Source organism: Pseudonaja textilis, chromosome 2 (genome assembly GCF_049901715.1).
Source record: "Pseudonaja textilis isolate UNSWEBS1 chromosome 2, rPseTex1.2, whole genome shotgun sequence".
Classification (NCBI taxonomy): Eukaryota; Metazoa; Chordata; class Lepidosauria; order Squamata; family Elapidae; genus Pseudonaja; species Pseudonaja textilis.
In genome coordinates, this window is record NC_141991.1 from 32,011,141 (window position 1) to 32,032,518 (window position 21,378).

Consider the following 21,378-nt stretch of genomic DNA (forward strand, 5'->3'; position numbering starts at 1 on the left):
ATATTAATGCACTCATGATGGCTATATGGAATCTTCACGTCTCTTTACAGAATATCTTTTAATATCAGTTGCAGGGATAGAATGGGGAGAAATGTTGGTGGGTTACTATTTCAGATCCTGCTGGGAGGCATCTCAGGCATCTGATCAGCAACCTGGACAGTTCACGGAACATATACACCATTAAAATATAACGCAAAACAAAGAAAATATGTGCTTCATTCATTCTAAAACAATTTTTACTGGTTCCAATTATTTCAACAGACTAGAAAAGTTTATCCATTCTCCAGATGTTTACTGGACTACAATTCTCATATTCTCTGTTTGGCCACCTTGGTGGGAGGTAGGAACTGTAGTCCAATATACCTCAAGAAAGTCACTGTGGGAAACTGCTCTAGAACTAAGAAATATTTTTCTTTAGCTGAATAACAAGGGGAAAATATATTAATATTTTTCTTTATATATTACAAAGACAAATGCACACATATGCAGATGGACTTACTTTTCTAGGTTTGACTTTATCTTGCAAGTCGTACTGGCCAATTCCTTTATAACTGATCCCAAGCCACCAAGGGATGCCTTGTTTATCCTATGGCAGAGAAGAATAGAAGTTCTAAGGCTTTAGCAAGAGTCAAAAACTTCAGAGTTGACATAAGGTTTCTTTGCTTCATCCTGCAACAAGTATAAGCAGGTTAGGGAGATGAAGGCAGCCCTTTGTTAGCACACCTGTGGCTGACAGAGGAGGTTTATTGTTTAAAGGGGTCTGCTATTCCTTTCCCAGCTGGAAGATGCTACGCAAACAGCCACAGAGCAGTAGGGAAGAGAAACTGCTATAGTCTTTGAAAACATGGCTAGAGGTGGGGCAGACACCGAAGAAAATCTGTGGGAGGTGAGCAACAACAGTAAAAGAAGATTTGATGAGGGACAAGTCCAAAATAAGGCTGAACTGTTGAGGGAAAGGAATGGGCTGTGTACACACTTTGCACAGTTCCATATGTATTTACTCAGATGTACACTTTATTCAGCCTTTATAAGTCCATAAATTACTTTAAATGCACATATGAAAAAGCAGAAGGTTAGAGCAAATGGTTATTCTTTATTTGAAGAGAAAATTGAACTGACAATTTTTCTTGGTGATTTCATCTTCCACAGAGCTCTTTTCAACGAAGGACAATATTTGTAGCTCAAGATTAAAATGAGGACTCCTTGGTGCTCTTTGAGCTGGGTTGTTTTCTTGCAGACCTTTCATTACTAAACTAGGTAACATGTCAGTGATAGTAAGAAGTAGGGTTTGCTCTCCGTTTATATTCTAGTGGCTTGCCCCGTCAGTGTTGGTGAGAATGGTTTTGGGGGAGCTCTTTTTCAAGCAACAAAAATGTAAATTATAGTACTGTACAATAAGGTAAGGGTCCCCAGCCTGTGGGCTGTGGCCCATTGGCCAGTGGGCCACATGAGTGGCTAGCCAGTGTATGTGCACACACACACCACTCACACTCAGGTCACTGTGAAGCCACTACTATCGCCATGAGCGTTGCGAACCCTGCTTGCGCATGCACATACACACATAAAGGTGCCTCCCTCCCCGGGGCCACCAACCCAAAAGGTTGGGGAACTCTGCAATAAGGCATTATTTCCATAACTTCTTAAAGCAACTCTGTAAAGTATGTTCAAAGAGCTAGTGAGATGTCCTGATTAAATTGCTGAACCCGGAGTAAGGAAATGCAGGTTCTGGTGCTTCCTTAGGCATGAAGATTTTGGGCAATTTTGGGCCAGTTACTTTCTTTCATCCCTAGATTAAAAAAACTGAAAAACATCCTGGCAGGCTGCCAATGATAATACCACTACTGCAGGTTGCCAAGAAAAATGCACAGATCTGTCCATGAAGTCATCAATACTACAAGAAAAAGAAGGGGAGGAAGGGGGTAAATTACTGTATTATTAAATTGTTTGTGGCTAAAATTAACCAACTATCTCTAGTTCAAAACCAGCAAAAAAAAAAATTAAAGGAGAACTAAAGAAGCCAGAGACTCCAAACACAATTTATGCATGGAGTTGACTCCATTTTTTTTCCTAAGAAAAGAAAAGTGATTTTCGCTCATTTTATTTTAGAGGGAAGTTTTGGAAAGCAATTCTAAACTGCTAAAAATAAGATGCCATTATTGTAATCCTCCCAGGGGACAGAGCGGTTTTAGATCTAATAGCTTCAATGTCATCTCCAAACCGTACCCAAGAAGACCCCGTTTTAAAGAACTGACAGTTGTGCTGCAGGGAAATTGCCAACAGTACTTTCAATAATGGAAGGCTTTTACTTCTCCATGTCACAATTTCTTCAATACCAGTAGATACCAACAAATGAACATCAGGCCCAAATAGCACTAGCACTTACATCAGGCCCAAATAGCAATAGCAGTGCTTTATAGCCCTCTCTAAGTGGTTTACAGAGTCAGTATATTGCCCCCAACAATCTGGGTCCTCATTTTACCGACTTTAGAAAGATGGAAGGCTGAGTCAACCTTGAGCCTGGTGAGATTCGAACTGTCAAACTGCAGGCAGCCAGCAAGCAGCAGAAGTAGCCTGCAGTACTGCATTCTAACCACTGCACTGCCACATCTCTTAATCCACTCTATTCTTCAATTATTTGTTACCCACAGTGCAAATGTGAGCATGAAAATGAACAGATTCTACAATTTTACTGAGGCTATAAAATGTGGAGAATGTGGGAAAAAACTATTCAAGATAGGGATCTCTAAATTCCCTATCAAAATGGCGATTTGTGAAATCCAAGACATTTTTGAAAAGTTTGAAAAAGTGCTCATTCACTACACAGGGTCAATCTACATGTAAAGAAAAGCATGAGTATGACCAGATGATATATATGCCTCTGGCAGGATGTTGCTGTTCATATACATATCATTACAGTTTGAGTGCAGTTTCAGATGGCATGGATCTATTTGCTTTGTTATTAATATAACAGTACGTCTTCTTGAACGCTAGCCCGTTAATGTAATGTAAGTACTAGCTCCTAGAGGTTTTATTCACAGAGATGCAAAATGCTATTTGTGTTATTCTAATCAACTAACATTGTAGCTCTGAATGGGATAAAAAAAAACCCAACCCTCTTAAATAAATTATAGGAATTTAAATACGGTCTGCTAGGCAAAAGATAGAACATTCTAAATGAAAAATTAACATGTTAAATCTTGCAATGTGTTAACAATGCTCTTCCTGCCCTATTTCTGTTATTTCTTAAAAACAAAGAAAGGCACTCCATGTTCATGTAGTCTTTTCACTATTTTCTGTGACTGGCAATTGTCCAGGACCTTAAGCCAAAGTCCTTGCCATCTCCTGATTACCAGGTGAATGATTATTGAAAACCATCACCTAAGTATAAGATCTGCATTCATGCAGACTCTACTCAAGGTGGATCCAGGGAAGCCAAATCATGAGCAGCCGTATAAATAAAGACTTTGTTTCTGAAGAGAATGAAGGGTGAAGAGGATCCAGAATGTTCTCATGATCTGAGAAAAGTAAAAAGAGCTGAGCTGAAAAGGTAAAAATCCTTAAATGGGGGCACTATGACATGCCGACATCTTCTTACTCGTTTTGTTCAAACGAGTTGCTTTTATTAAAAGGAAAAATGCATACAACAGTTTACTCAGTTTTGTTTCTGTACTCACTAACCTTCACTCCATAATAATGGATCCCATAAGTAGGCAGGGCTTCAACCAACTTCATGTACCTGCATGGACAGATATACAGCTTCTTCAGTAATATCTTCTACTAATACACATTACCTGAATGGTGTCCTTGGATTCATTGATTCATTCTCATTCTCACTCTTTCTCCCCTCCCTCCCACTCTCTCTAATTTTGAAACTGCCCAACTGCTTCACAGAGGGACTCTAGGAAGAATTTTAGGTTTCACATCAAAATGTTTTAGATGCTTTAATTATATAAAGCATCAATCAACATTAATAGTGAAGTCTGTGTACAAACAAGTTCAAGCACAGCAACAAACTAGTTAACATTTCAAAGGAGATTATTAAATTAGAACCAGTCTTTTTTTTTATAATCCCCTTTCTGCTCTCAATCCCCCTGAAGCTCTCGGGGTTGCCAGGTACTTCCCTGAAGGTATTCCCTTGTTATAACAACCAAGCTCCATCAAGAACTTGGCTTCAATTCTAGCAATTGAGCTCTCTGCAATACTAGTCCAAAATGTTTTCCAAGTTTAGCTCTTGGAAGTGTTCAGTTCTTCCAAATCAGCTTCGTTGTAAATGTAGCTTGGCCACTTTGAGTGCATGTTAGCCTTCCCAAGTAACCAGACAGGAAAACAAGAGTAGAAGAGTTATATCTACTTTATTGTAAGGCTACATAAATCTTCCAGGTCTGACAGTACAAAATCTCACCTCCAATTTTACGTGTTTGATTGATTAGGGCAGGTCCTTTCTAAGTTTCTTCCTCTAAGTGTTAATCTATGGGGGGCTCTCTTATCTGATTATTTCCTAGGTAGCATCTCTTTCCACACCATTTCCCAAGTTCATTCCCTTATTCCAATACAGTGCATAACATAAATCTGAACGACAATATGTTTGAATCCTATAGGCCTTGTTCTGCTAAGCATCCATTCATAGGATACAGTTGCTTATACAGCTTTTGCTGCTGGATTGGTTTCTGGTTTATCTCTAGGTTGGAAGGCATTGTTCAGCGGATAAATATGCTATCAACCTCAAGTGAGAGGACAGCAGGGACATGGAGGAAGAAGAGCAATGTGTCGGAAGATAATAAGGCAGTCTAAAATGTTTCAGGCTTGCAGAGATAGTTCCAAAGTTTGTTTTACATGGATTACTGTAATCAGAAAGGGTCAGCCTCAATCACAATAGCTGTCAATAGTTCAGAACAGGGCTGAAATCTGTTCTGTGCTGTAACCTCTCCCATTAATAGATGTTTGCCTTATGAGGTAAACCAGATAGGAAACACAACCAGATGAGCCAATTCTGCTTTTTTTTTGAGTAAGATTATATTAACAGAATCTTGCAAGTCTGACGGGTCTTCTCCTTCCTCCTCTTTACAATCTAAAAACTAGAGAGGGTTTCTTTTGCACCTTTTGCCCAGCCCACATTCCTGCTAAGGGAGCTAAGCTGCCTTTTATCAGTTAACCCTTGGTTGCGTCTCATTGTCTTGTCTTCCAAGATCATTCCCACATACCATTAAAAGAGCCAAAAAACACTTACTGAACAATCGCTTGTCCTCTAGTCAGCCCCTTGTTCTTAATGTAATGTTGGATTACTCTGTCCTCACTGAGGAAAAAAAAAGCAAAAAGAGTTAATTAACTGAGGAAGAAGGGTTTTAGATCCTGCGTTGCTCCAAATGCATCCCAGCCAGACAAAACATTCCACAGAATCTCTCTGTGAAGTATACCCCTTACACCAGGAATGTCAAACTCATGTCGTCGTTACAGCAGCATCATGGCACTTTTCCCCCCTTCACTAAACTGGACATGGGCGTGGTCAATGCATGACGCATCTAGCTCGCGGGCTGTGAGTTTGGCAGCCCTGCCCTACACATTCTGTCCACCCACAAAATGGATGCTCCAAGTTTAGGAAGGCACAGGATGGAATTACAGGTTAAGCCTCTTCTAGAGAAAGTACTTTATAGCCTGGATTTTCATAAAAAGTAACTGTGGTGAAAGGGAACTGCGGTGACTATAAAGTTAGCAGAGCTATGTCAGGTTGTAAAAAAACAAAACAAAACACAGCCTCTGCCCAATGCCTTTCAGATATGCTGGCCTACGATTTTGATAACTCCTACCCTCCTAGCAAGATTAATGACTGGGTTTTTCTGACACACACACACACACACACACACTGAGACACACACCTTCCTTCCTTCCTTTCCTAAATACAACTTAAAATATTTGCAGACAGAGCAAAAGTAAAGCCTTTTATTTTCTTGTATGATTTGAGGCATATGGCAGTAATCTCATAATGACAGTGAAGTTATTTACCACAAAATTATCATGTGATAAAGAGGTTAATGTGGTGATACGGGACTAGGCAATCCTAGATTCAAATCTGCAATTCACATTAAATTTGCTGTCTCACTGTCTGCTACATCTAAAAAGATCACGGAGCGGAACTCTCCTATTCTGAATGTGAAATGGGTTGTTTCAACCATTCTGGAAGATTTCATGCTTGTGTCCTTAAAACTGAGCTATTTTGAGCTTGAAGCACTTCCAAAATGATTGAGATAAAGGTGGTGAAGATGTGAACATGGTCATGAGTTTTGAAACACTGTCCATATTGCCCTGTGAAAGAATATGGTTCAACAATCATGACTAATTTGTCTCTATTTTTCTCTTTTTCCGCTCCCATCCCATGGTGAAAAAAGGTATATGTTATCTTACTTGATTACATTTGTTTCTTGAGCATCAAAAATTAGGTCAGCCTGCATACTTCTTGAATGAATAGAAGCTACACAAATACATTATGTACTCATGAATAAGCTGAGAATTTTAGATACCAAAATATACTCCAAAAATTGGGTTCTGATTATCCACGGATGGATTTATCCATAAGAATATACAGTAATGCTTCTTAATGTATATCTAAATATATTTCACTTATAAACCCATCCCTGAATAAACTGATCCTTGAATTTTCAAACAAAACACCATGAAAAATGGCTAATCTGTGGGTTATTCATGGATAAGCCAATTATGAAAATTAAAACACATGAACATTTCAAGGATCGACTTATCTGTAGGTACTGCAATTTCCTTGATATTTTAAAAGTTAGAAATTTGAGGGTTGGCTCATCCGCAAATGGGTTTATGCACAAATATATACAATATTCAGTATAATCAGATCTGACTCCAAGGACTTATATAGAAACTAGTATAAAAAACTTCCACAAGGCAAATGGTGACACTATTAGCAACCATAACACTAGAATTCAATTCATTTGCTCACCTTCTAGTATTATTAATGATTTGCTATCAGTGCACTTGTGCATTCTACATGGACCAAATGGGCAAGTGCCTCTACAATATAATTGAAACAAATCTTGACAACAGAATTCACAACATTCTAGAACAAAGGGAGAAAGGAAAGCTTATAATGACATATTTTACAGACTAAGTTGGCCATTCTGGAAGAAAGAAACTTCCAAGACAGATTACAACATAAAACAGCTGAGCTTCAAGAGAGTCAGTTCTTTTATAACCCAAGCAGTCAGATGAATGAATGAATGAATGAATGAATGAATACACGTAAGTATACCTACATATAATACTATAGACCAGACTTTCTGAACCTTGGTAACTGTTGTGTGAATTTAACCCCCAGAATTCCCCAGCCAAGTATGGGGAATAACACTGTTATAAGCTGTTAATTAATTTGCAAAATGTATTTACCTTCAAATGAGATAAATTTATAAAGAAAGAGTAACAATTCTCTCTTTCCATGTTCTCCATATTCTTGAAATTAGGATTTGACTACGAACCTCAAGTCAGTGCTGATTCCTAGAGACGTCTTTAAAAAGGGAATGATCCCTATAGCTGTGATTGCTTTATAGAAGCATTGTATTAGGAGGCAACAATAGAGAGGACTTAATTCTACTTTTATGCCTTGGTTGTGGTTTTCCCAGCAGCAACTGGTTGGCTGTTGTGAAACAAAGTATGTTGGGCCCAATGGACTTATGGTTTTATGCATCAAGAACTCTTACACTTATTTTCCCAAGATGACTATAGGAACTCATTGTTTGTATTAGTAATCACAAGTTATAATTTAAGTATGACCTAGGGCTGTCTAATTTTTATTTAGAAAAATCCAGTGACTTGAGTAACTATATTGCAGAAAGTAATGCCACATTGATATTAAATGTTCCCCTTCCAAGGAAAAATAGAAACTCCTTTTATTATGCTACAATGAAAAATGTGTAGGTCTGATTATACTGAGAGGACTTAAAACAAGCAAGATTTTGTTTCTTTGTGAACAAGGTAATCTCTAATTATCTGCATGATATCCTAGGGCTCTAAGTAAGTGGTTCTGCTTTTGGGGTTCCCAAGAAATTCACCTTTGTGAATTTTTCTATGACGTATCATTGTTACAGAAAAAGCTAGTGACTTACCAGAGGATACAAAGTCTATTCCACTGTATGGTTAGGCTTCTAAAATCCTTGCATAACCATGCCCAGGATTACAACCCAAAGGGGTAAGCTATCATAAACTATAATAGTTTATTTGCAGTATTCTTCATTAAATTCATGTAGAAGAAAATTTTACAATAACAACTTGACAATGATGGACTTCTAATGATAAGATTGCAGCATATTTTTATTACAAAACTTTGCCACAAGGAAGCCTGGAAACAGCTGTATAATTAATAACTAGCTTTTTCTAACATTGTGCTCTCCAGGTGTATCCACCATGCTGACCTGAAATTCTGGAATTCTGGAATTCAACTCACTGGAGGACATTGGTTACGGAAGCTCAGGGAAACCTCTGGAAAGCAAAGTGCCATTTGCAAACATTCAGAAAATGGCCGCAGTGGCTCAAAACACCTCAGTTTTACTCACCCACAACCCTAGTCATGTGTTTCAGGTGTTTAGTTTTATTCAGTATTCAGTATGTTACTCCTGATTAGCTGTATCAAAGATTGCAAACTGAGATTCTTTTAGAAAGGGTGGCTAGTAGACATACATTTCTTTGTTATTTATAGTCCTCAACTTGCAACCATTTGTTTAGGTGACTGTTCGAAGTTACAATAACACTGAAAAAAGTGAGTTACCACTGTTTTTCATGCTTATAACCATTGCAGCATCCCCATGGTCACATGATCAAAATTTGGACGTTTGACAAACCGGGTGGTATTTATGATGGTGCAGTATCCTGGGGTCATGTGGTCACCTTTTGCACCCTTCCAATAAGCAAAGTCAACGGAGAAGCCAAATTCACTTAACAACCATGTTGCTAACTTAACAACTGAAGTAAATTCACTTAACCGTGGCCAGAAAGATCATAAAATGGGACAAAACTCACTTTACACTGTCTTGCTTAGCAATAGAAACATTGGGCTCAATTGTGGCCATAAGTTAAGGACTATCTGGAGTGGGATATTGTATCTTATTTTATAACCTAATAAAAAATTCTGGATACTGTTCTCTTAAGCAAGTAAACTTATTTTTATATCCTGAGGTTGGACTCTAATATATTTATAGCCTCCTAAACTTTGGTAACATTTATTTCCAGAGTTTGGATCAATCTTATTTGTCAGATAAGATTTTTCAAGCAACCAGAACAGGAAGAAAAGTTCCACAGTGCCATAATAATACCAGGGTGTTAAAATGTGTTCAGCAGATAGTGTATTTTATTTTTTAAAGCAGAAGGATAGAAGGTAGCAGCCATGGACTCCAAAATGCTTATGAAATGTTTCTGGGAGAAATGAAGGCCTCACTTTCCACATGGCTTCTATTTTTTTTTTTTTAATATTCTTTCAATTAAAAAATAATAATTAAATAGGGAGATGTTATGTCACAAAGTGTTTATCCTGTGGTATTATCTGTATTTAGAAAAATGCCTTTGGGTTCCATGTAAGCTTTGTAAGCATTAAAAATGATGCTTGGTTTGGAAATTTGCCCACCTGCCCAGAAAAAAGACAAAGGTAAGCTGGAATAGAGCCGAAAATCTTGGGAGAAGAGTTAATTAAGGAATTAGAGGGGTTGGTAGGAGCAACCACACCAGTTTTTCTTCTGAAAAACTGTTGATTCTTTTGTGACTTGTAACACAAGCTTTACGACAGCCATTTTGAATTCAAAGCTTTTCCCATTATGTGACCTTGGATATTACTGTCTATGGTTCACAAATTTATTAATTAATAAAGAGAAAACAAAGAGAAGGCCAGTATCCTAATATGATACACCTAAACATTTAATAATTAGGTCTTACCAATAGGCAAGTGAAGGATGCTCCTGCAAAGTCTTGGGAGGAAATGCAGGCAAGTTCTTCAGAGCTTTTCTTGCATTTTCATCACTTGAAAAGGACAAAAAAGAATAGCAAAGTATTATTATCTTAGAATCAAAATGATGATTGTTTCCATTAACCTAAAGTCCCCAATTTTAATCACGGTATAGTTCAAGGGTGTCAAACTCTATTTCACTGAGGGCTGCATCAGGGTTGTGTTTGACCTGAGGGGACAAGGGGCATGGCTAGTGGGTGTGGCTAGCTTGCACGGCCTCCCCGAGCTCTGTTTTCGCTGGCAGAGGGCTGCAGGAGTCCATCATGGTTGAAAATGGAGCCCCGAACGGCCACACACAGCCTCCCCGAGCCTTGTTTTTGCTGGCAGAGGTACCAAGGGCCAGTTCTTCGTTGTTTCCCGGGAGGCCCTGTGGCCCAGACCTAAACTGAGCTTGATACCCCTTGTTTAGTTCATGGTATATCTCACCTACCACAGCAGCCTAAACATGTACAATTTCTTGCATTACTGTTCTACACAAAATATGCTCACCTACATTACCATTTTGATTAAGAACACAGTGCTGCTAAGGAGATCCAGTTGTTGAGAAATAGATAAAGCAGAAGTAACTTTTACTGGCTGTGATTGTTTCCAGAATGGGGTTTTTTTTTTTTTTGGTTATAGGATACGTGTTGGTTTGATAAAAGAACCCATATCTTTTAACATGAAAAAATGGATGCTAAAATTGTAAAAGCAATCCTGATTCTAAAAAGTTAAGAAAAATTACAGAGGAGAAAAAAACAGCTTCAAACTTTAACTTGCTTCAAGATGCAGGAATTGTGCAAAAGTCCATCTAATTATTTTATGAAGGCAAAAGCATGTGTGGTTGCTGGCACAAAACAAGACAAACAAAAGCAGGCAGAATTTTTGGTTTGCGTGCATGCTTAAATAGCCCAGTCGGGTTCTGCAGGATTTTGGAATGCTATAACAGGGATCTGCAAGAACCAACATGAATTGTCGGTATCTAGGATTCACTGGGATGACTGAGTCATTACCAGATGTTTGATTTCCTGACGTTGCAGGTTAACAGGTGACTTCTTAAACAAGTTGTTTCATTCTTCAAAACTAGGCCACATCCTTAAATAATTTAGCACTGGAGGGATTATACATCATTGATAAAATTAACATTTAATTTTTCTGTAATTTCTGCCCTGGAATTATGAATACTGAAGTAGAAGTTATTGGGATGCACATCTTCTTTTAAGTTACTTTACAAGATGATGGACGTGAGGCTGAAAATCAGGGAGTCAAGTTATGAAATAATAACCACAATAAATAAAAGTATTTCTTAAGTGAACAGTAGAAGAGCAGCATGCGGTGATTTTCTCCTTTATGAATTAAGGGTCTTCTATCAAAAGACTCACTTCTCACTGAGGTAGCACAAGCATCTTTATAATAACTGGACAAACTTCAGGGCCATCATTAAAAGGGGCAGGTCTGAAATATTTTTCCAGTTTGGAGGAGTAAAATGATTTTAAGGGAAGGGATTGGTGGTTTGGGCCTTATAGAATTTTAAAATCTTTGGGGGTGGGGAGAGAGGAAAGCATTTTGTTTATTTTGGGTTTCAGACTGCTAAGGGGTATTGCCGGGGACAGTAGGCTCCTTAAGTATCTGCAAAGGTTTAAATTCAGTTCACCCCTTAATTCCCTGAAAAAAAAAAAATACTGTTCTGGTTTCCGTTGTTTCAAAAGTTTGATTTTTTTTAAAAAAATCTGTATCTTAAACTTTGCATTCAAAAGCACATTTTACTACCAGAAAAAGGTACTCTCTCTTCTCAAACATAATTCTGTTCGTCCAAGGAAGGTAACTGTTATGATCTCCAGATAAATTGGATTACACCTTGTATTTTCCTCAACCAGTATGAAGTCTGGACATGGATCATAGGAGTTGTAATAAAAACATAATTTTCCCTTTGCTATTTATCTAAACAAAAAATGCATATGTGAGTCAATAGGCAAATTCATTAGCATAACGTGTTTCCTTCAGCTGTTCATCTGTATTCCAGGAAGCAATGAAAGAATTTAATTTCAATTATGAGTTCCTCAACAAAACCTTTCTCAATGCCCAATTGCATGTTATTTTAAAGATGCCAACAGCATGGAGTGGAGGAAAGAAGGCTCCTAACTATAATTCTTAGATGAGCACTTATATAAATGTTTTATCTATTTGCAAAAAATGTTATCCATTAAGATATGGGAATAGATTTCTGCATACAGAAACTAACTATAAGAGGTCTCAGAAACTACTGTGACTGCGGTAGCAGGCAGAGGATTAAAACTCCCATGTTTATTATAGGGATCTTACCCAAATTGGATCTTCTGCCCCTACTCTATAGTAAAAAAAAGGCAGAAAATGCATAGTTGTCAACTACAGCTTTAGCACATAATTTGGCCCACGTGTCAAACTAAACATTAATTACACAGCATTCATTTCATCGCCCCCTTAATTCATCTACCCTACAATAGATGTGCAGAAACCTGATCCAGACTCAATTTAAACCATGCATGTTGGGGAAACTTACACTTTCCCCCAACTTGATATTTCTAACATCTCAACTCTCCCCTCCCACTCACCTGTCAAAAGAGAGGGGGGGAGGGGAGAGAGAGAGAGAGAATAGATAAAGGTGACTCAAAAGGAAAAAAACTAAATAGAGGAATCAAATCCACCCATGGGGTTATAATATTGGCCACAATCCTTATCAGATGTTCATAACAGAATTGTTGTATCCAATTCTGTAAATAGACCAACATTAAAGATCAAGCCTGTTTCCTTGTAATTTTCAATCAATTCTTTTAATTCAGTCAGCTACCACTATTTAAACATCCACCTTACATTTAATGTCTTACTTTCATAGTGATGGAAAGAAGAATATGGCAGTATTGTGAATGAATATGAGTAGAGCTGGCTGTAAATTATGGGAGGGGAAGAATAACAGAACTGAAAGTTGACAAGAATGTGAAGTTTTCTAACTGAGAATGTATAAGACACCCAAAGAATGTCAGATGTCTATCTTGTCTTCAATGGATTAATTAGCTCTGTATAACGCAATGCTTATGAAGTTCCTTAGTCAACCCTAAACCATTTTTTCTCATGAGTCATCAATGAAAGTGTAGTTTGATATTCACAAAACCCTCACGTGCCCCATTTTGCCCTGTGAATGCCTCTGGGAAAAATGGCACGGAAGATGAGTCGCCTCTAAGACTGTGACTATAAAAATAAACTGCCATTATGGAAATTTCTTCAATGAAAGAAATTCAGGGCTGGAGATTATAGACTTAGTAAACTGGAAAAAAGAATCTGAAGCTCAACAAAGCTTCAATCCCTTGTCTTTAAGGCTTAGCCGCCTTAACCTTCGGTGAACCCGGCATGACCCGGATGAGAGAGAGCTCACCGTTGTTATACCCATGCTACCATCAGGTAAAGAACAATTTAATAAAATAGCTAAAAACTTCGGGGAAAAAAACCTAGAGATAAAATATTTTTAAAAATCCAGTCAATCTGACTTGAGGGATGACTGACGAATGCAATGTAAAAATGGATTCCTGGACTTTATTTGAATGATTTTCAGGACTGGAGATGCCACTCTCAGCTCTTATCTATTATTGCTTTTATTTCAGCAGTCACTGCATTTGGTTTCTTTTGAATTCAGATAAATATCTGCAGTTCATAATATATGGCCAATTAAGACCCAGTTCATGGAGGCTGGAGTCAGATAGACAGCCATGTTTGGCCCCATGACAGGATGCTGAACAGAAAGGTAAACAAAAGAAGATTTTTTAAAATCTTGTTTTCTATTCTGAACCACTAACATCAGCCGAGAACAGCAGTTTATCAGTTCCTAGTGAGAAAACATTCAAATAACTATTCTTAGAAGTCACCCATAAGTGGATTTCCCCCAGGGGTATTTTGAACTTAAAATCTTTTTCTTTGGGTCAGTATTTAATGGTCAGGGATAAAACAATCAGTTCTGTACTTGGTCTCTTATTTGGTGAATGTGGCCCTTATAATGAATCATGTAAAATGAACCCTAATGAGGACATAATCTTATCAGAAAATTGGAAAGAACTAAAATAGTTGTGCACATTGTATTTTAGCCAACAAAGTTGTTTTATTTGCATTTGCATTATTTTTCTATAAACTTTCATGTTTCTTAATATAGATAAAAGTACTTTTTGAGTATGATTTAGTGTTCATCATTTAGTGGCATAAGTGTTCTAATTAGAAACACTTGACGGTAGTTGCCTTGTAGTTTATTTAGCTGTCCAGTATGTCAAATAAAAGCTTGTATTTGTTTAGGTAATAAGAGGCGAATAATCAGAATGTCCTTGTCAAGAGGAAAGTAGATGGCAGTGTAAAACTGAAGCCATGGACATCAGTGGTTATTAATCAGCAAATTATGTTGAAGATGACATTAAAGTTCAGAGGAAATTATACAATCAATCACATTCATCCAAAGGCTCATAATTATAATTAGAATCTATTCATTCTAACATGTATATTAAGCTCTTGGCTCAGTTCGTTTCTACATGAAAGAGTCACTCCACTTTGGAATATTACAAGAACAGCCAAAAGGTTATTCTGAGCAGGATCCAGAAAAAAAAAGGAAGGGCATAATTAATTATAACAATTTTGCTCATAAACCTGTGATATAATCCCCTGAAATGTTTTAGATGTCTGATTAATGGTGGCCCATTAGCTAAAGAAACATTAAACAAACCACAAAATATTCTACTGAGATTTGAGATTAACAATTCACCTAAACTGATCTTATAATGCATAATTTCCCCCAACTTTGGATCCCTACCTTGTTGAACTCCACCTCTCATCTCTTATGACTATTGAGAAAATTTAATTTAATTGCTTTAATTTTGTTTTATTAAGCTTTAAAAACTTTACAGTTAGATGGAAAAAAAAATCATTATACTTCAGTAGCTGCACATAATGTGGTAAAGTTATGATATATGGCTGGGGAACTTGAAAATAAATGCTGAACCAAGTGACTTGTTTGTTCGCTTTCAGATCTGATGGCTTGAACAAAAGAGTAAAATCTGAAATGGTTTTTGGCACTGAGTTGCCTGAGAACCCACAAGAAAGCCTTCAATTAGCATACATTGTATAAAACCATATGCCATAGTTAGGGGTCTATATGATGCTCTGAACTGTAATTTATAATTGTAATAATATTGTGGAATCCCAATCACTTGTGGTATGTTCAGTAACTTGTGTGAACAAATTTATTATCCTTAACAAAATATTTTAAGATCACTTAGTTTTTATTCACGTAGTAAACCCAGCTGAAGATGAACTTAATAATCAAAGCCAGCAATCCCAGGAAAAAAATAATCTTCCCACAATTATTGGGACTTGGACAGCATATATATTTAACAACAAACAAGCTATCAGCCTCTTATCTTTCCCTGCAAAAAAACCCAGTTGAGCAAGAAGAACAAGGGGAACAGCAGCTCAGAGAAACCTGATAAACCTTTTAGATGGATTTTTCATTCTGCAACATATAATTGTATCATACTTTGTGAATGACAGCAACAATTCTCATTAGATCACAAAGACACCTTGTGATTCTGTATCCAAAGTAGTTAAGGTGTTTTAGATTTTTATTTCCCACAGTAGAAATAAAAAAAGAACCATACATTATAATCTTGTATGAGCTCTGAGTTGAATACAACTTGCCTTCCAAATAAGGCTTTATGCTGCTACACTCTTACGAAATTTTCCGAAACAGCAACCCACAAATTCACCTCTAGCAGACAGGGTGGATGATAAATCACCTGTATAACCTTTATGGGTAAGCCAGAGGCATGCACAATATTTGAAACTGAAGAGTATTTCAGTTTTCTTGCTTTTAAGGGAATTATGCTAGGTCAATGCTGGGTTATTATATAACAGGATAACAAGAGTTGGAAAGGACCTTGGCAGTCTTCTATCCAAACCGTGCTCAAGTAGGAGCCCTTATATCATTTCAGACAAGTGACTGTCCAGTCTCTTCTTAAAAGCCTCCAGTGATGGAACATCCACAACTCCTGAAGGCAAGTCATTCCACTGGTTGATTATTCTCATTATTAGGAAATTTCTCCTTAGTTCTAGGTTACTTCTCTTCTCAATTAGTTTCCATCCATTGTTTCTCGTCTTGTTTTCTGGTGCCTTGGAAAATAGGTTGATCCCTTTTCTTTGTGGCAGCCCCTCGAATATTGAAACACTGCTCTCATGTCACCCTACTCCATGTCTACAAATCTAGTCCTATGCAGATGAGGATGATGGTTTTAACCTGCCTTTTTATATATAAATCAAAATTGTGAACATACCTAGAAACATTTACTTTAATTATTAATTATAGCCTACACACTAGTAAAACTCTGTAATGTTCAATTAAGGCAAAACAGTGCATCATGCAGCAACAATTGATGTTACCTAGTTTGAATCAAAATGGGCTAACTTATAAAATGTGTCCAAAATCCAGGACCCATGACTCCTGTGGGACTAAAATTTGCCAAAGTTGTGGCTGCTTCAGTATTGCCATGCTATTGTCATTTCCAAAGTTCCTTGTTCAGCTTCCAACAAGGAAATTCAATGGAAGGAATCTGGGAAGAAATTGGAAGCTATTCCTATTCCCACAGCTTTTCATGCCCACCTGTGGTCATTCTATTGATCTGTTTATATAATGAAATATCTCGGAAATAATGACCGAACAGCTCACAGGTTGTCTAATATCATTATAGTTTTATTTATCATAGTAAATGGTTTGTCGCACAATCAGCCAGATATTCAGACTGGAAATGGCATTTTTATCCACCCATTCAGTCCTTCCCAAGGACCTGGGATAGGGCAGATATTGATGTTTTATGGTGTTGAAAGTATCATTGTAAGATGTAAGCTGTTCTGAGTAAAGCTGCCTTTTGCAATCAACTGATGGTGAATTTGTCAATGCTGATGGAATAGTAAATGCTATTGTATTTTTTGCATTATTTATTGGTTTTTTTCCAACTTTCTAATGTAGATGACAATGTTGGTATTTCCCTTATGGTCTCCATTGAAGTACAAACTAAGTCCAATGCACCTTGGCTTTCAAACATAAGGAAGCCTTGTCTGAATGTTGCTGTCAGGTACCACTAATAATTTTTATTTGTTCATTCATTGTAAGATGAAGATGGAAAGCGCAATGAGTAAAGAGATAAAATACTTTTAGTAATATATGCTATTCTTCTCTGTTGTTTTTATCCTCAAACACTAGACACAATTTTGCAACCCACATTATATTGTTAATTTCTATTTAAGTCCTAAAGCTGTATTTTAGATGAATAAATCTACTTTGCTTGATGATAGATTGTGTATTTCCAAGGTCAGTAAAATGAGGGGGCAATTCTGTAAACTGCTTAAGAGAGGGCTGTAAAGCACTGTGAAGCAATATAAACATCTAACTGCTATTGCTATTATGGAGCCATTCTTGCTTGAATTTGGTTAAAGCTTTTCTTGTGAATACATACTGTCAAATTTGCCACTGCAGCACATTTTTCAAGTCTGATAGCAATGTTGTGCTATGATTATTCTATCAACATATATCTCAGTAACTTGTGATAATTTTCACTTATATTTTCTGGAATTATGTGCATGATTTCAGTTCAAATATTACTTTTGAGAAAATTTTTGATATTTTAATAGATTTCTTTCCAATACTTTTGATTATTTTTTTTTGCATGATCACATGTGGCAATATGTTCAGTTTTTGTTATGACAAGTCCAGCAACTATTGCTATTTGTTTTATTTATGTTAGCAATCACAGACAAAGTTATATGCTACATGTAAACAATTTATACAAATTTTCCCATAATCATAGCTTAATTTTTTTGTTTCATTGATCCACTAAAATTCTCTTTTTTTCATATATTTTTTCATACTGTTTTTAAATTGTTTGATCTTTGTCATATTTTAGCAACAATTTGTAACTGTCATAATGAACTATTTTTTATTTTATATAAACATTTCAAATTCTGTCATCTTGTTTTTTCAGTTATTTGCAAATACAATAAACATGGTAAATTTCTTCCTTCATTGTGCAGTCTTTCTCTCTTTAACATGTTTTTTGAATTTGGATATATGATCTTGGTGTATTAATTAAATCATTTTTACTGTACTTATCCTCAAAAGTAAAAATGCTTAATGGTGAAGTTGATGAAACTGCTGGACTTATTCTTGTTAAAAGATTCCAGATTTTGTAACAAACTTTGTATTATTATATGTCCCTTCAAATTATTTTCTTATTTCTTTGTATCATCGATACCTATTAAGTCCATTAGCTAGTCACAATCTATTATTGATATTCTACTATTGAAAGAGTATTTCATTCTATCATCAATTATAGGCAACTTGCTCTATAATACAGGTTGCCTTCAAATTATGATCACAGTTGAGTCCAAAATTTATGTTGCTAAGTGAGAAATTTGTTAAGTGAGTGTTGTCACATTTTATGACTTTTATTGCCACATTTGTTAAGTGAATCACTTCATTTGTTAAATCAGTAACATGGTGAATCTGGTTTCTCCATTGACTTTGCTTGTCAGAAGGTTGAAAAAGGGGATCGCATGACCCTGGGATATTGTGACGGTCATAAATGTGAGTCAGCTGTCAAGCATCCAAATGTAAATCACGTGAACATCGGGATGCTGAAACAGTGAAAAATGGTCATAACTCACTTTTTCAGTGCTGTAGCAACTTTGGAATGGTCACTGTTGTAAATCAAGGACTATCTGTACAATCTGAGATTGGGGGATGTAAGCCTATCTTCTTCCTTCGAATCTTGTAGAATTATAAACTTGACTCAGTTTTTTTATATGAATCTGACAATTATTCTTGGATAATCCTGCAGGTTTGTCTGAAATTATAATTCATGCATTTGGAACAAAAAGTTCATTTGAGGCAATAACTCCAAAATATTGCCCAAACCTAATCAAATGAGTATGCCTGCTCATCTTGTAGGCTACTGAGATTTCAAATGAACTTGATATTATTATCCTTGGCTTCACACTTCAGGTTAAACCATTAACTTTTAAAAACACAACTGGCTGATAAGCAACAATGGTTGGGATAAATGCAAAGAACTTTGTTATTGTCGATTAGAGAATACCTCTTTCCTGTAATCAATGGAAGGTTTTCACTTTCCTTTGATTTTCACGGTTTACTCACCTCACAATGCACTATTTGTTTAGCTAAGTAAACTTAGCTAAAGACTGCAACAATTGTTTTGTACTGAGATTATGAAAATGTATTTCTCCCAATCAAAGAAAGCTCTGTCCATATGAGATGTGGTTTTTGCAGACATTTGCATAATGTTGGAACTGCCACTTTTACAATAAGAAACGTCATTTTCTGTACTGACCATTTTTTTTTATAAATTGTTACAAATAACAGAGAAATGCAATACAAATAACAGAAAAACTGCTTTATAAAATGGGTGAAGTTTCCTGTGTAGTAGAACTCAAGAGATAATGGAATTGAATGACAGTGACAAAGTCAAATGGTTATGATCTGCATCGCACCAAGCCAGAATGTATTCTGTTAATGTTGAGCATAAGGGTGCAACAGTTTCTTCAAGTGAACCACTCTTTAAATCAGTGGTTCCCAAACTTTTTCAGTCCACCACCCCCTTGGTGCTACAAACTCATCCTCAATGCTCCCCACCCAGGGGCGGGATTCAAATTTCTGTGGGCGTGGCCTAATTTGAGGGTGTGGTTTGCTGATAACGTGATTGGGTGGGCGTGGCTTGCTGGTCACATGACTGGGTGGGCATGGCTTGGTCACATGACTGGTGACGTGGCTTGCTGGTCAGGTGACTGGGTGAGCGTGGTTTGGTGACTGGCAAACCAAATACAAATGGTCTTCACTTAATGGCCGGTTGCTTAGCAAGTGTTCTAATTTATGACTGGCCTCCCCAGAATTACTTGACCTGTTTTTGGAGTTTTGACAGCCATGCACACACATATACACATACTCCCTTCCAACCCTGCTGGAGCAGGTCATTGGACTAGAATCGGCAAAGCATCTCTGACTAGATTCTAGTAGTGAATAAAATCTAATCAGAGGTGCTTTGCCGATTCTTGTTGTTTTATTTGTATTTCTTTATTTTATGTTGCTGAATTGCACTGACATGCGTGTCCCTTCTTGTGCACAACCCAGAAGCTTTTCTGATTCTTTGCAGCAAAAATTACTGACCTCTGGCTTTGCTCTACTTTTCAAACGTGCCAGCACTGCTGCATTCTAGATGCTGGCCCCGCAGGTCCACCCCATTGAGCCCGGTGCACTGGAGGGACCTGCCCAAGCAAGTCCGAGCGTAGCGGTGCACCAAATCAATGGGGTGAGCCTGGGAGAGGGAAAGAGAGAGAGAGAGAGAAAAGAGAGAAAGAGAGAAGGAAGAAAAGAAAGAGAAAAGGGAAAGGAAGAAAAAGGGACAAAGAAAGGGGGGGCATGGAGGGGGGGAGGGAGGGAGAGAGACACAGAGAGAGAGAGATCAGGCCTAGTTTAGAGGCCCTTTTCCACATTGAAACATATTTGGCTTCTTAAATAATTAAAGGTTTTGTGGACAAAACATGGCCAAAACTATCAGGAAGCTCTCACATTTTGCTGAGGCTTTAAACAGGATCCATTGGACCAGATCTCCACCCTAAAAAATTACTTTTCCCCAATGTACTACAGTGCCAATTTTGAAGAAGGCAAAACCAAAATGTACTGGTAAATTATGAGAACACACACACTCACTTCCTTCTAACCCTGCTGGAGCAGGTGATTGACTAGAAAAGATAGCTCATTATCTTTCTTCTCCCTCCCTCCCTCCCTCCTTCCTTATTTCTTTTTCTTGTCCCTTCCTTCCACCACCCCCCTTTCTTTGTCCCTTTTTCTTTCTTTCCCTTTTCTCTTTCTCTTCTTCCTTCTCTCTTTCCTCTCTCTTTCCCTCTCTCAGGCTCACCCCACTGACTTCGTGCACAGCTTTGTTCGGACTTGCTTGGGCAGGTGTCTCCGGTGCAAGGGGCTCAATGGGGTGGAACGCGGTGACGGCGGGATGTTTGAAAAGCAGAGCAAAGCCACTCTGGCTTTGCTCTCCTTTCCCAATGCTGCATTTGGAGCGGAGCTCCTTGCAACAGTGTGTGCAAGTCACTAGGATGATCCTGCAGACCTTGCCTCGGACATGGCGGCAGCAGGATTTTTTTCCTCATCCCTGAATTGTACCCTGCTGCTCATCTCCAGCACCCCCCTACCACCTCTTAGAACCCCCCTGCCGGCCCCCTTGCCTCTCAGCACCCCCCAAGGCATCCCACCACCCCTCAGGAGGCAGTACTGCCCACTTTGAGAACCACTGCTTTAAATG

The 21,378-nt window shown here is 37.5% G+C and overlaps 1 protein-coding gene across 3 annotated transcripts in view; it reads right to left on the reverse strand.

Moving 5' to 3' along the window:
* Positions 1 to 21,378, reverse strand: part of FRMD4B (FERM domain containing 4B) — a 236,349-nt gene that overhangs the window by 50,550 nt on the left and 164,421 nt on the right. For all 3 annotated transcript variants that reach the window (XM_087923650.1, XM_026722192.2, XM_087923649.1), the window contains exons 8-11: positions 9,940 to 10,023; positions 5,228 to 5,293; positions 3,679 to 3,736; positions 500 to 586 (exon numbers count right to left, since the gene is read on the reverse strand). In XM_087923650.1, coding sequence (XP_087779776.1) covers positions 500 to 586; positions 3,679 to 3,736; positions 5,228 to 5,293; positions 9,940 to 10,023 — 295 coding nt within the window. The remainder of the gene's footprint in view (positions 1 to 499; positions 587 to 3,678; positions 3,737 to 5,227; positions 5,294 to 9,939; positions 10,024 to 21,378) is intronic.